At 29.5% G+C, this 16,021-nt stretch overlaps 1 protein-coding gene across 1 annotated transcript; it reads left to right on the top strand.

The window, feature by feature from the left end:
- Positions 1-10,652: 10,652 nt before the first annotated feature.
- On the top strand, positions 10,653-14,121 carry LOC134833379 (protein extra-macrochaetae). Its single transcript, XM_063847684.1, has 2 exons — positions 10,653-11,338; positions 13,611-14,121. The coding sequence occupies exons 1-2, from the start codon at positions 10,898-10,900 to the stop codon at positions 13,629-13,631; spliced, it is 462 nt and encodes a 153-aa protein (XP_063703754.1). The 5' UTR covers positions 10,653-10,897; the 3' UTR covers positions 13,632-14,121.
- Positions 14,122-16,021: the final 1,900 nt, after the last annotated feature.

Raw genomic sequence — 16,021 nt, 5'->3', positions numbered from 1 at the left:
ACGTGACAAACCAAAATATCGCATTAACACAACACAACAATAAATCATCCGAAACCGAAAAAGGGAAGTTGCTTGTACATTTATAACACTTAATTGTGTAACAAACACACACATTTCGCACAAAACCGTCTATTGTTTGACTCTAAAACGTACAAAAACAGTCGATTTTTTGTCTGTACGGAGAAAAAAAATTGAACAGATGATGAAATGTTTGCCAATAAAAGGTGAGTTTGCTCCTATTTTGTCATGTGATCACTTTATCGGGATTGAAATAATTAAATGCGACACAAGGAAGTCGATCTATTTAGTACTTTTCGATGAAAAAAAAAAAAAAGAATTAAAAACGAGACAGATGGACAATTTTCAATTCATTTGGATGATGAGAGGATGATTAAAAACGGGCAGCCAATTGAACGAACAAACAAGAAGCCATTTGGTAATAATAACAACAACAAATGAAAAAAAAATTAACGTGAGTACACGCCAACGGAACTCCAGTAGCAGTTTGAGAGAAGCCAAATTAGGTAATATTTTCGTGTACGCCTTTTTTGTTTTCTTTTCGTCAAGGAGAGTGCATGAAAATATTTATTTTCAAGGAAGGTTAATTAATTTAATTGAAATTAATTGAAATCTTGGAATTGTATGAGAGACAAATATTTGATTTGACGTTAGTTGGTATTTGCAGCTGTAAAAGAGACACGCAACTTTTTGACGCATTCTGAAGAAAAGTAAAGAGGTATTGGAGGTTATGTCTGTCCATAAGTATCTTAAGCACCAATTGACAGGCTGCACTTTGAATGAATTTAGCACGTGAAATAAGCATTAAACCTCCTAATATACTTACCAGCACGTCTCTCAAAATAAGCTGTTCTGACATTTTATCCTTAAAAATTCGATAATAGCCCATCGTTGTAGTCCTGTAATGAAAAAAGAAAAGTTTAATGAAAATATGAAGTCAAAACTTACCAAAAAGCGATCAAGTCAAGTCCCATAGAACCTTTCAAACCTTCTTAATTAACTTTACTGACAACATTCCAGCCATTTTTTCGGAAAGAAATTCCAGTCTCCAGTACTTCATTATTTTAACACAACAACTTAGACAAGCTACACAGGTCGTGATCATTTCTCACGTCTATCTTTCTAAAGTTGTAAACAAAGTCTTCCATTGCATCACTCTACTTTCCGCATATTACACACACTCGCACGATCGACTTAATTCGAACTGCGAAAAGTACCATGAGAACGTTAGTTTAACATTAAAATTACCTTCCACGGCATATTATTGTTATTTATCGTTGTGTTTAACGTCGAACGTTGTTTCAAGGAAACATTTTTGCCAAAGCGAATCGCGCGAGAATGGATCACAAGTAAGGCACACAAACATAATAAAAACATTTTGTGCCCTCTAGTTCAAGATTAATGGTCGTGTTTTTTATGATCATCATAACTACTCTCAATTATTGCTGCGCTGCCCTTCTTCTTCCTCATCATCATCATCATCAGCAACTCGAATGTACAAGAAGTTTATGGGAATTTGCTTTAACTCAATTACTACAACGACGAGCAATCATCATCGATTAAAGGTTAAAATACCGATAAAGATCGACTCGGACTTACTTTCACGTAAAACAACAAAACAAAACAAAAACAAATCGTTGAACGATCATCGCATTGTTGACATCATCATCCAATCAAGACATGGTGTCAATGTCTCGAAAAAAAAATCATCGAAGAAATCTGAAATTCCAAGTGTTTACGTGTTTTTAAACAACTGCGTCACAAAGCTGCTGCTTCTGCTGATTAAATTTGAATTTTTGAATAATTTTTTTCTGCAGAATGTTCAGTTGATAAAATTTGAGAAAGTATCAGATTCTATATATAGAAACTCTAAGCGCCAGTTACTGTTTCCACTCGTTGATTTATGAATTTGTTTTTATTATTTTGAGAGTTGAGATAAGTTTTTTAATGCGGATTTAAATTTATTCGATTTTTTTCGGGTGAAATAACGACCAAAACAAAATAACATTCCAAAACAGTTTTCGACGTGATTTGCAAAAAATTATTCGGTCATTTGAATAATTGTGACGTTTTGTTATCGGATCTTGTGGTTACGGTTCGTTTTTGGGAATTTTTTACGCGGTATAAGTTTATCTTATTTTTTGGTTAATAATTTAAAAACAATTTTATCAGTGGTTGATATATTGGTTAAAACTAATGCGTAGAAGGATTCTTTCAGGAGTTATGGTAAGTTTTTGAAATTTTTATGAATTGAAGTTTTTCCAGAATAATAATGCTAACCTTGGACCAATTAATTAATTAATTGAAACCAAGACAAAAATTGTGTAGTTTTAAGACGAAACATTTTAATAAAAGCAAAGAAGAAGAAGAGAGAGAAGAAGTTTTTCCTCAAGGATTCTTTAAATCTTTGGATAGAGACAAGGCGTAAAGTAAAGTATGGAAGTATTCTTCAGAGGTATCAGTAAATCCTTTGTCAAAGACGAAACTAATTAGAGGTTGCCAACAAATAATTTCAACCAGACTCCTCTTTGGTAAGTATCCTATCTCTTAATAATTCCCTTCTATCCTTTCACAGGCTTAGGTACTTTTAAAAGTACCTTTAAGAGTTTATAAAATTTTGTATGTAACTTAAGTATAGCCATCTCATGTAAATTAACTCGTTGGAACATTCTTGAACAACAAAACTACCTCTGACATATGTAACTAAGCCGCTTCGATCACCAAAGCTGATGAAGACTCCCTTCAACAACCAATTAAGTCATAAAAAAGTAGCAATCACCATTGAATGAGACATCAAGCAACTTCTTATCACAACTCCGGAGACAACTTCCCATAAAAAAGTAGCAATCACCATTGAATGAGACATCAAGCAACTTCTTATCACAACTCCGGAGACAACTTCCCGACATGAATGTAAATAAATCAATCATCAGCGGTCTCTTGAAATTCTCTGGTTTTCCAACTTATCACATCACATAACGATTAACTCCAACCCATGTACATGTGTTCTGTCTAGCTTTCCTGACATTGAACAAAATCGTTAAAAAACTGTCTGGACACACACATTTTGTGTAACCAAATACCAAATATTTACATTTCTCACAAAAAAAAATATTATCAACATACATTATCACCTATTCTCTCGCTTCGCCATGTCTCTGTGATATTTTTGTGACCAACAAAAAAAAACTCAAGCTAGACAAATATTTTATTCTAATACCTTGAAACTATTTAGAAAAACATTCGGGAGATAAGAAACTTGCTTAAGATGAACTCTTTTATTATTTGCGTCATCACTTTCGAGATAACCAAGCAATCTCGAATGTTTAGTTTTTTTTCGTTATTTGTCGCTAACAAACACTCAAAAGGTGCGATAAGGGAAAAGGTCCCATTTCTTTGTTCAAGCAAAGCAAGTTCTTGTCATATCTAGGTCTCTAGTTAAGTGTTGACAAATGGACTTTCGATAAACACAAGAACAAGGTTAAGTACAAAAATAGATAGATAAAGAATGCGATATACACAAAGAAACCTGAAGATGACTCATTTTTTTTTTGGAACTTTCGGTATTTAGTCATTTTTTTTTTTTTTTTGAAAAAGTGTAAATTGTGCTAATGGACTCACATTAGCACAATTCGCCTGTCAGCAGTTGTCGGTTATTTGATGCCGAAATTTGCGAATTATTCTGAATCTCTCGAGTACTAAACACTAAAGTAAAGTTATTAACAGCCGTCAAGCATTAACTTTTACAAATATCTCCATCATCATCATCATTTTTCTCGTTGTTGTCGCTGTTTTTGCGATTCGCACACATTTTAAGGTCATAAAAAATTGCACAATAAAAGCGAGTTAAAGCAGCGAGAAACCAGGTAAAATTTTTTTTTTAAACAATTATGAACGAGCAGCGTTTTGCATGCGAAAGATAGTGTTTACTTTTAAAAAATATATTTTTTTTACAGAAATAATAATAATAAAGCAACAACGAATCTTGCAGGTGTCCGATGTAAACAAATCTCTTTTTCTTGTTTTTCTGCAGAAAATAAAACTTGAAACAACAAACTCTATGAGCAGAAATAAAATGTCCGTTTGCGTGATTGAATATGAATACCTGCTATATACGTTTCGACTTGTTTTAGCCCGACTCTACAACAATTCTTGTAACAATAAAAATATTTACAATCCTTCCTCATGAGATATGATTTTTTTTTTATTTAAAATAATATTTATTTCCTCCGTGAATGAATGTCGAACGACGAAATGCGAGAAAAAACAACAAAAAGCCCAAGTGTCACTTTGTTAGAATATGCATGGAAAAAATTTCAACACGAAATCACGTACAACTTGCTGATGCGACGATTGTTTGAATAACAATGAGAAGAGAGTTGGTCTGACGAATATGGTTTGCTTTGATGTTCCTCCTTTGAGACTAAATCTGTAAAAGGAGACACGACGAAAGTCTGACGAGGAATTCATTCATCAAAATGACCGTAAATGGCAGGAGGATGCTTTATTACGAAAGGCAAACCTGGTTATTATTTTCGTTCTTGGTAATTTGAGACAATTTTATATTTTTTAAAAGAAACGTGATTAATTTTATGACACATCGTTGAAAAATCATATAAAAATGTGAGCCATATCAGAGTAACAAGTAATTTACAATTTGGTTTTATGAGCACTTATTTGCCCACTTGTTCGACAAAACATTTAAAAAAAGTTTAGTGGCAGAGTTTTAGGTAAGTTGAGGAAAAGTCTGTCCGTGATGAAGTAAATTTTTCAAAAAAAATCTTTAAAAATTTTTTTTTATAATTTTTTCAAGTACCGGGTTGCCAAAAATTGTAAAAAATCATTTCTATTGATATAATTTGTTGAAATTTTTTAATTATTTTTGGTGCAAAACGAAAAACTGGAGGAAAGTAAACCTTAAAATTTCATTAAGCATCAAAAATAATTAAAAAACTGAAAAAAAGTGCAAAAAGCTTTTAGATAGAATTAATTTTCTACAATTGTTGGCAACCCTGTTCTTAAAAAAATTCAATGTTAATTCTTAGCTTTTTAATTTGTTTAAAATTCAATGATGTTTTTGAGCTTTATTAATTGTTTAACTTATATGCATTGTTCAAATAAGAAAAAAAAATTAAAACAGGGTTGCCAAAAAAATATTTTTATATTCCTGATATTTGATTTTTTTTTAATTTAAAACAAAAATTTTAGGAAATTAACCTTTTAATATTCGTTTTGTGTTAAAAATAACCAAAAAGTTCTGATTTTATACAAGAAGAAATGATTTTATAGAATTTTTGGCAACCCTGTTCTTCAAAAAAATTAAAAATGTTTCTAAATTTTTTTAATTTTTTAACTTAATTAATTTAACCTTTTTTTTCAAAGTTTAGCAAGACTTTGGAGTCGAAAATGCACTCAAACCTTAACCAAATTTTTTTTTGTGAATGGATTTTTTTTTACGATTCTTTGATAAGAAACTGCCAAACGATATAATTTATGATGGCACTGATATACGACTCGATTCCGTCTTGATTTTAAAGTTCCCATAAAGATAATTACTTGCGATAACGACAATTTACAGATTTCCTTTCTTCATTGCCATCACTCTACCATCATGCTCACTAATTTAAGGTTCAATTTAAAATAATCGATACTTAAAAAGAAATCACAAAAGTCAGCTTGAAATTTTTGTGAAAAGTGAATCAATTTCCTTTCTACCGCCACCCGTCAATTTGATAAACGTTAACAAGTAATTAACAGTCCCGCATATATTTTTTTTTCTTTATGAATGGACCGTAAAAATCATGCATAAAACTTTCATTACACATCCATCGTGTTTTTTTGGAGCAAAAAAAAATTGTTGTTTTCAAAAAAGTTAAGTAAAGTAGTCCGTCTTCGCGTAATATGAGTGGCGATTTAGTTTTGTACACTTTAATTTTTTTTTCGGTGTGTTTTTATTATTATTACATTATGCGAGCGAGAAGTAAACAAAATATTTTTATATTTTTTCCCACAGAAAAAAATACAGCTGCATGTAATGAAACGGATATGATTTATACACAGAAGACGATTATTGTTGCGTACATTGCGTTAAATTGTACAAACACGTATAGAGAGAGAGAGTGCGAGTAAAATAGGAACCAATTTACTTATGAATGAGTGTGACCCCTTCGTTATTATTATTAAATAGTACAACATGTAGTTTAATCACTTAATGCTTTTCTTGTTCGTCGATTCCTCCGTCATTCAACGCGCGATTAGTAGTTTAATTTGACTAATAGCGTGATACGATCGCCGTGTGCGTGGCACACAATTGATTCAAAGGTTTGATATTGCAATAACATTCGATGAATGAAGAAGAACGAAGGACCGTAAATAAAACACCCTCATCTAACAAACTGCCTGATCTATGGGAAAATGTTCAATTTCGAGTCAATATTCTGCGAACACGTGACCCACACACGAGTTTATTAATCATAATCCATGACATGACATGAAGAGCATGATATTTTTGTGTGAGATTTCGAGGAGTTTATTCCCATGTACTTTTGTGTGTTTGTTCAGTTGTCAAGGATCTTGATGCTCATTTTGCTCGATGCGGTAGGATGGCGGATGAGATATTGATCGGATTTGCAATGACGCCTTCTTTTGTATCATTTTGTTGAAGCTTTGTTAAGTTGTAATTGAAGAGCTTTATCCTTAACTTTTGCTTTCAAACAAGAATTTTTTAACTTTTAGAGTTAATTTTTTCAACGAGGTTTTCTACATTATAGTTAACCTCGTTGAAAAACGAATTAATTCTAAAAGTTAAGAAATTATTGAGCAGACAGGAAAGAACCTGTAAAATCTCATTTATCACGCTAGTTGAATACAAAACTTTTTCTCAAGGAATTTCTTGAATCATAAATGTCACGTTTCTTATTGTCTTGATTTTGTCGTATTCAAATCTTGTTTTCGAATCATTTCCTTTGAAGTCAGATTCAGTTCATCATGAAAGGTATCCTGAACAATTTTTTGTTCCGTTTAACGAGCTCCTTTAGTTCAACTTTGTCATATTTCCGTATCTAGAGTTTAAGCTTTTTCTTGACTTACAGCTCCAAAAAAATAGAAAAAAATAATTTTTGAGAGTTCTTTTAAAACATTTGAAATTTTCAGATGGTTAATTATCTAATTTCAATCGATTTTGGTTTGAACTTGGTGCATACTTTGAATTTTGCCAATGCCTATTCAAAGTATGTGACATTTTACTTGGACAAAAAAATAGAAAAATTTCAAATTTTTTAAAATTTTTCAATTAAAAACCATTGGAGACCCCAAAAAAGTTGTTGTATTCAGTAAATCTAATCTTTTTATGAAATTCGATGTGCGGTTTTTTGCAGAAATTGAAGAAGGGGTACGTTCAAAAGGGTTGTCGAACCTTAAGCCTCAGAGAGGGCCCTGAACTGAAGATTTCACATGAAACAAAGCAAAAACCGAATCCAAATTGTCTTTAGGAAGCTAAAAGAGGCAAAACAAACAACATATAACAGAAAAAACCGCATGTATCTGCCAAAAGAGAGAGATTGAGAGCGATTTTCGGTTGTATGCCGAGTCACTTCATAACGGTTTGTGCTATCTGGGCGGCTCCAAACGCAGAAATCTATGGAAAAAATTGCTGTAATTGTCTCGCGGGGATGCAATCTGATGAATTACGCTGAAAAAATTTGGGTACAATTAGTTTTCAGAAACTAACAGACGGGTATTGAGGGTCTCAGAGCTCATTTGTGATCGCTTGTCTTCAGTGATGATTAGTATGTTAAGTAAACATCGAAATATTCAACAACAAATCAGTTAAAGAAGCGTATTTCAGGGAATTTTTCTTGAATTCATTTATATTATCACAGTTAGTTTCGTACAGTCTTGACATTTCATTGAATATTTTGACACCTTTGTACCAAACTGATCCTTGTTCATTGTATGATATGTCTTGTTTTGGTCTAAGGATTGCAGTAAAGAACTATTTTTAGATGGTAATTTGTTCACATAGCTACTAACTCCACAAAAAAGTGATCTACTGGGATTAGGTTCAGGATAGAAACCAAAATCTTTACTACTATGCAAGTCCTTCTACATCAGTAGATGTTCGTAAATTGGGCTATGAGTCTTAAACTCGTCCAAAAAGGAAAAGAAAAATTAGTTAAATCAGAAAATAAGAAAATGTTACTTACCTTCTTTTCAGGATCACTCCTTTGATTTCAAGTCCCTTGAATCCTCCATTTTTGAACTTCTTCAGTTGTCACTTTTCAATAAAACTTGATTTGTCATCCTAATGACTTCTTCTCATCCTCGAAGAAAAACAATTAATCTCCTGCCATTGTAATATTTTGATAGCTCCAATCCAACAAATTTTACTTTCAACTCGAAATCCATTCAAAAGGTTGCCCGCCCCATAAATGCCTCGAAATGCATTTTTAAATAGAAAGGTGTTAAGTTCCATTCTTTTCAAATTTTATTGTTGTTCAAAATTAATTTAATCTTTTTTTATTACCATTCTGGCTTATATTCGAGAAATCAACAAACACAATAAAAAAAAAAGTAAAAAGGAGAAAATAACAACAACAAAAATATATCACATCGTATTGACCCATCATCATCATCATTGTCCAATGCGGCGGACCTCTAAATCTCTTTTCGATCGCCTTTAATTTGTGTTTTACCTGCTATTATAAAAATATATAAAAATCGTCGTCGTTTTTTTCGTCGGTACCAAAATCTATCGATGCACGTGTGATTATGTAAAATGCAACAATGCCCAAAAAAATATTGAAAAGGATAGAAAGGAAAGAGGAGATGAAAAATAAATTCTTAGAACTGGACATCACACAATGGCAATTGGGTGTGTGGGAACGTTATACCAGAAATTCGTTTCTCTCAATGAAACACTTGTGTACCAGACCAAAAAAATTTGTTGTTGTTGTTTCTTCTGGATCACAAATTCTTTCTATCCGTTTTCCGTGTACCGTACAGAGTCTTCGTCTTCTTTTAATTTCTTCTCACACACATGCTCTTTTGTTTTGCTTGAGTACCTACTACTTGCTGTACGTGATCGTTTACGGTGCTTGGTTCGGTACGAAGTCCATACAAAGCATAGATTATACTGAAAATGACACCTGCAGAATGTTCCCATCAGAAATTTTGTGGAATGGTATTTATTATATTAGCAAAAATGAAGGAAAAAAAACGAAGAGAAAAGATTTTTTTACATGTAAAAATTTCGAAGCAGTTAATAACTTTTGTTTCTCTCCGATCTTCTAGCGAGATTAGAATTGCTGCGTCTTCTTAGGAATCAAATTTTTTGGCAACAACATCTGTATAGCGTATGTTTGATCTCTTGGATTTAGAAGAGTGTTGAGCAAACATAAAAATGATCGCAAATATTTGAAGAACTTCAAGAGTTTTGATAATTTGTCAAAGCAAACATTTTATTACACAAAAATATTTTTTTACGAAATTTTTAATTTTTATTAAAGTTCAAAATAAAATATTTTTTTTATTATTAAAAAAAATTATTTTAAAAATTAAACTTAAAAAAAAAATAAATTAATTTATTTTTATAATTAATAATAAATTATTTATTAATTTTATTTTAAAAAATAAAATAATATAAATTAATTAAAAAAACAATAAGTTCAAAATAAAGCTTCAAAATTAAAATTTATTAAAAATTAAATTAAATAAAAAATTAAAAAAAAAATATTAATTAATTTTTAAATTATTTGAAAAATTAAAAAAATAAATTTTAAAATAAATTTAAAAATAAAACTTAAAAACAAAATAAAATTTATTTAAATAAAAAATTAAAAAAATATATTAATTAATTTTTAAATTATTTGAAAAATAAAAAAAAATAAATTTTAAAATAAAACATAAAAAAATTAAAATTAATTAATAATTTTTTTTAAATTTTTTTAATTTTAATTAAAATTTAAAAAAATAATTTTTATTCGTAAAAAAAAATTAAGAAATGAAAAAAATTATTTTTATGTAATAAAAAAAAATATTTCTTTTCGAAATATAAAACTTTTGACCATTTTATATTTTTTTCGCATCACCTTCAAATCACATTTCAGCCTATTTTTGGCTAAATACTCTTTAATGACATCCATTAATGTGGTTTGTTATTCAAAAAACCATTGTCCGAAACAAGTCAAAATAAATGACTTTGCTAATCATCATCATTATTCATTAGCAAATCTTTCACAAAAACCCAAACAATCTCCATTCAATACGACGATCTGCACGTCATAACACGTTTTTTCATGTTAAATTCGCTCCTCGCGAAAAAAACGACGCGAGATTTCACCCAAAACGAACGTTTTTAACTTTTTTACGAAAACTCCCATGAAAATCACTTTAATTTTCGTAGCTCTTTTGACACGTAACGCATCCGTTCAGGTGAAGAATGCAGTTTTTGAAACATCCAAATAAATTAACTGCTCTTCAACAATGTTACGGGTGAAGGGGAAATGAGAGAGAAAAAGTTGAATTCTCTCATCCGAACTCTGCCGAAGTCGAAAAAGGGGCGGAGCTACGGGTTTTTGTATAAATATGAGTGAAAATGAGAATTTTACGTCATTGTAAAATTATTCTTCAAACCTTGTGGAAGTATCTGCGGTTAAATTAATAATTATTTATATTATTAAAAAACAAATAAAAGTTTGAAATTTCAACACAAAAATAAATATTGAAAAAAAAAATAAATAAATAATAAAAGTTACAGTATTATTTATACAAATAAAATTAAATAAAAAGAAAAAATATAAATACAAGGAATAAATACAAAAACTGTGAAAATTTAAAAAATTATATAAAAAAAAATAATTAAAAACAAAAAATATCAAAAATGAAAGCTCTAACAGTTTGCCCCAACTCAACGAACGGCGTCGCCAATGGTCGCGTCTCGAAAAATCGCGATGGCGAAAATGCCGAAATTCAACTTTACATCTCCAAGTTGAAGGAACTCGTGCCATTTATGCCAAAAAATCGCAAAATTTCCAAGCTCGAGGTGATTCAACACGTAATCGAGTACATTGTCGATTTGCAATCCGCACTCGACTCGGAAACGGATATTGCATCGTTTGATGCCGCTGCCGCCCTTGCCGGCGAAAATATGCTCGGAGAGCAACAAATGATGATCCAAACGCCCGCCAGTCCGCGACAACCCTTGGCACCGATGCGATCGAGCCCGAACCTCATCGTGAGTCAGTCACCCGCTACCACAGTACAACATAGCAGTAATAATAACAATAATAATAACGAATATCCATCGTCGCCGAGCAATACGGTAAGTTTCGAAAAAACAAAAAAAAATTTGAATCAAATACCTTTTGAGATTATTTCGCTCTCACTCACACACGAAGCCATGAGAAAGAACTGTAAACATTTTTTTTTTCTGTACGAAATATTTTTTACACATCATCGTCAACTACGTCGTCGTCGTCGCTGCTGTAGTTGTTGTTGTTGTTGAACACCTGCATATTATTATTTTACAAAATCAGTGCTTTTTATTATTTTTAGTAGTAGTGCCGCGTATTCATTTTAACGAACACGTCAAGGTTTTGGCATTCGTTGAATGAGAAAAAAAAAATTTTTTCAAAAAAAAAAAATCTCCTGATTTCGAGAGAAAGACCCCTTTTGAAAGATGTTCGACCCAAAACCACATGAATATTTAATGACATAAAAAAATTAATTTATTCAAAACGATACGGCGCCAATCTTAAATATCGCGAAAAACGAGATTTCAACCACTGACTGGGTTAAAATCCGATGATGATTGGATAAAGTGGTGCCGGAAGCTACCTATAATATCACATTCCAGTTCGTATTTACGCTTATCAAAGCATGACGACGACGACTTTATACCAAGATGTTCTTATTTTTCTACATACGTTCAACTTTCTATTCGGTTTGTTGATTTTTTTCTTGTTTCTGATAAATAATAATAATAACTTGAACATCTGCGACGAATAAGACGACAAAGTTGGTCATTTGTGAAATCTAGCATCCGGCAGTAAAGGGTTAACAATTACTACTCATTAATGCAAAGAGTTCTTCTTGACCCTTTAGTAGGTTATTACTTTGTATTGTAATAAATTAATAAATTCAAAATCGTGAGTCATAAAAAACTCCGGAAGATGACTTTTGTACCTTCCTGATGTTTTTTTTTTGATGATTTTGAATTTTATTAATTTATCACCAAACTATGGCGCCATCCATTAATGACGCGTCGAAAATTTAGGGGAGGTTGGGGTTAAAATTTTTAGTTATTAAAAATTAAACCCTGCGGGACGAATTGACCTTTTTTTAAGGCCCTGGGGTCTTTAATTTACGGACTTTTACATGAAAGTTTTTCGAAATTTTTATTTTTTTTTTGGAAAAATTTAAGAAAAAAATTTCAAAAAAAAATAAAAATTTTGAAAAAATTTTCATGTAAAAGTTTAAAGGCTTTATTTTCAAGACCCCAGAGCCTTAAAAAAAAGTAATTTCGTCCCACTGGGAATTTAATTTTTAATAAAAATCGTATATCTCATGAACCCCAGCCTCCCCTAAACTTTCGACGTCCTTAATGGATGACGCCGCGTTATTTTTAGTTTAATTCGCTGCTGCACACGTGTTCAATTAATTAATTAAAAACAATTTACAAAACAACAACGACGACTAGTCATGCAACTGCTGGCATTCATTGATCTAATTTATTGTTAGTTTTTTTTTGATATTTTGCACTTCAAGAGTGCGAGAAGTCATGTCAGTCTGGACAGCTGTTTTTTTTTAGGAATTTTCCCTAACGTTTCCTCACCCGAAAAAAAAACCGTTCACACGACGAATCCTGATTTGCAGATGTTCATATGTGTGCGGTACGGGTGTATTGTTCCAAAACAACTGACATTGGTGGGAAAACCAAAAGTACACAGCTGCATGTTCGTCTATTTGCTGGGAAAAGCGTTCTTCGTACTTACCTTTAGGGACGCAACTGCTCGAATGTTGCCAACTGAAGTTTAGAAACAATCATCTGCTCGAAAATCTGCATCATGTGTGACAATTATAGAGTTATGTATCGATGATTATGATGATGATTAACATTTGGTAACGAAATAACACGGAAGCAAAAGCACACCGGTGTTCAATAATTGAGATGAACAATTAGGGGTTAAAAACTTACATCTGTTAATCGCAGCCGTTCACTTTTTGTTGTCTATGATTTCTCTCCTTCCTAAAAATAATTCGAGTTAAAAACTCGAACCAGGTCAAAGCTGTGATTTTTTTTTCAGTTTCAGCTGCTTGCCAGCTCAACCTTATCACAGCTCGCGAAACAATAGACAATTATAGCAAAAAAAATAATGAGCGCTGTTACGCAAAACGAACTAGCAGGTGTTTGTTACAACTGAGTATAAACCATCGCGGTACCGTGCTTTGTTACAATAGAAAGTTTTAAAAAAAATGAATAAAGTCATGTTCTGTTGTTTGAAGCGATAATAATCTCAATTGTATTGAAATTTAAAAATATTTCAATGAAAAACTTTTTTTTACTAATCAACCTTTTTTTTATCTCATTACAGATATCAGAAAAATCGTCGTAAGAAAATTTTTAGGATTAAGCTCGTAGTCTATCAACCTTTTGTATAAAATATGGGAAAAAATGTATAATAACAAAAATGCAAGAAGGAAGGAAATTTATCTCTATCCGATCGGACGTTACAAAAAAAAATACAATGGACAATGAAAAAAAAATTTTTTTTTCATTAAATACCGATGAACGATGAACCCTTTTTTAATTAATGTTATTATACGAAAAAATATTAATTATTATTATTATATTATTACTATTATGTTCTGTGATCTTGTATAAAAAAAAAATATAAAATAATAGTAAACATAATTTTTTTATGTACAAAATATTAGGATATATAATTAGATTGATTATTACTTTATAATTATATTATTATGAAAAAAAATGCAGATTTCTGGCTTTAATTCTTTTTTAAACATTTTTTTTTTATAAAAAATTAAAAAAAAAACAAAATAATTTTCATTCATTTTTATTAAGTAATTATTGATTTTGGAAAGAACAAATATTGTTAACAATTTGTTTAAAACAGTCAAAAATTATGAAAAAAAAATTAAAATATAAATAATAAAAAAAAGTCAATATAAGAAAAAAATATAAAAGTTTTGGGTTTTTATTAATTTTATTGAATTTTGTTGAAAATTGGAGATTTTTGAAAAAAGGTAAGTTTATGAATTGCTTTTTAGAATATTTTTTTACTATTTTTAATTTGTCAGATTTGCTGTTTTATTTTATTTTTTTAATTTTAAGATTAAAAAAATAAATAATTAAATTTTATTTTATTTTATTAATTTTTACTTATTTTATTAATAAAAATATTTTTAAAAAATTATTAAATTTAATTTTTCTTCAAATAAAAATTACCTTTCTTATGACATAATTTTTCATAATTTTAAAAATTTCTTAAAATAGATCTAAAATTAAAAAAAAAAATATTTTTAAAAATTATTTTGCCTAAAATTCACATTTTAATTTAAAATTATTTATTTTTATTTATTTTTATTTTTTATTTATATTTATTTATTTATTTTTTTTTAAATTTTAATTTAATTTAACATAATTCAATTTTTTTTCATAATTTTAAAAACTTCTTAAAGTAAATCTGGAATTAAAAAAATATTTCTTTAAATTATTTTGCTTAAAATTTGAATTTATAATTGTAAAATTAAAAATTAAATGAAATTGAAAGAAATTAAATTTTATTTTATTTTTAATTTAATTTTATTATTTTTATTTATTTATTTATTATTATTTTATTACATTTTTTAATTAATTAATTTTTTAATAGTTTTAATTAATTTATTTCTTTTATTTTAATAATTTTTTATTAAATTAAAATTTAATTTAATTTAATTTTAATTTTAAAAATTTTTTGAAATTAATCAAAAATTAAAAAAAAATTAATAAATTTGTAATTTTCCATCTAATTTAAAAAAAAATAAATTTGTATGAAAATTTGTAATTTTTATCCAATTAAAAAAAATTCATTGAAAAAACTTACCAATTGTTAATCTCTTTTTCGTGTTGTTCCGTAGAAAATCCTTGTTGTCGCACCCTTATAACATCCCATTGTTACCAAAACCGACTCTGGTTGGCTTACGTAATATCAACAACATCAAAACAACAACACATGCACTTATAAATATTTTTCTTGATCATCTTTTATTCATGACTGATTATTGCTCCCTTCTTTCCAAATCCACATGAAATTGCATTTACGTGTATTTTCCGTATACAATTTCGCAATCTAAAACATTTATAAGTCAATCATAAAATTTTCATCTTCCATAAAACGTAAAAGGAGTTAAACATATGGCGAAGGAACGAACGTGCACTAATGGGGGAAACATTTATTTCACGAAAATTTTATTTTCGAGAGCAAAGTAATGAAGACATTGACGAGAAAATTGCATTAGATTTCCCGAAAGACCAAAAAATTTATAAAACAAACAGATGTAGAGAAAATTCTAACAACTTAAGTCGCTGTAAATCAACTCTAAGCCCACGATTTTTTTTTTTTTGTTCTTTATCATGAACCGAAATGCAACGTCCGTTCTTATTTAAACAAAAAAAAAAATAATAATAATTCTTGAAACTATCTCTATTTTTGATCGAAAGAGAATTCTTATTCATGTGTGTGGGCATTTCTTTTTTTATTAAACATTTCCGCTGATTATTCTTCGGTCTGGCTCGTTAATATGCATCTCGCATGGTTCATGGCACCACATTTCGATTACTTTTTATGGAAACTTTTTTCAAAAAAAAAAAAAAAAAACAAATAATTACGATTTGAAATTGCTTTCATATCACGTGTCACTTTTCGATTCTTCGAAAAGCAATAATTTAAATCAAAACAATGGAAATGACAAGACACGACTTTAAAATGCTTCTATTTTGTATTTA

This window comes from Culicoides brevitarsis, chromosome 3, assembly GCF_036172545.1.
Source record: "Culicoides brevitarsis isolate CSIRO-B50_1 chromosome 3, AGI_CSIRO_Cbre_v1, whole genome shotgun sequence".
In the NCBI taxonomy this organism is placed as follows: Eukaryota; Metazoa; Arthropoda; class Insecta; order Diptera; family Ceratopogonidae; genus Culicoides; species Culicoides brevitarsis.
This window is presented reverse-complemented; position numbering and strand designations above follow the sequence as displayed.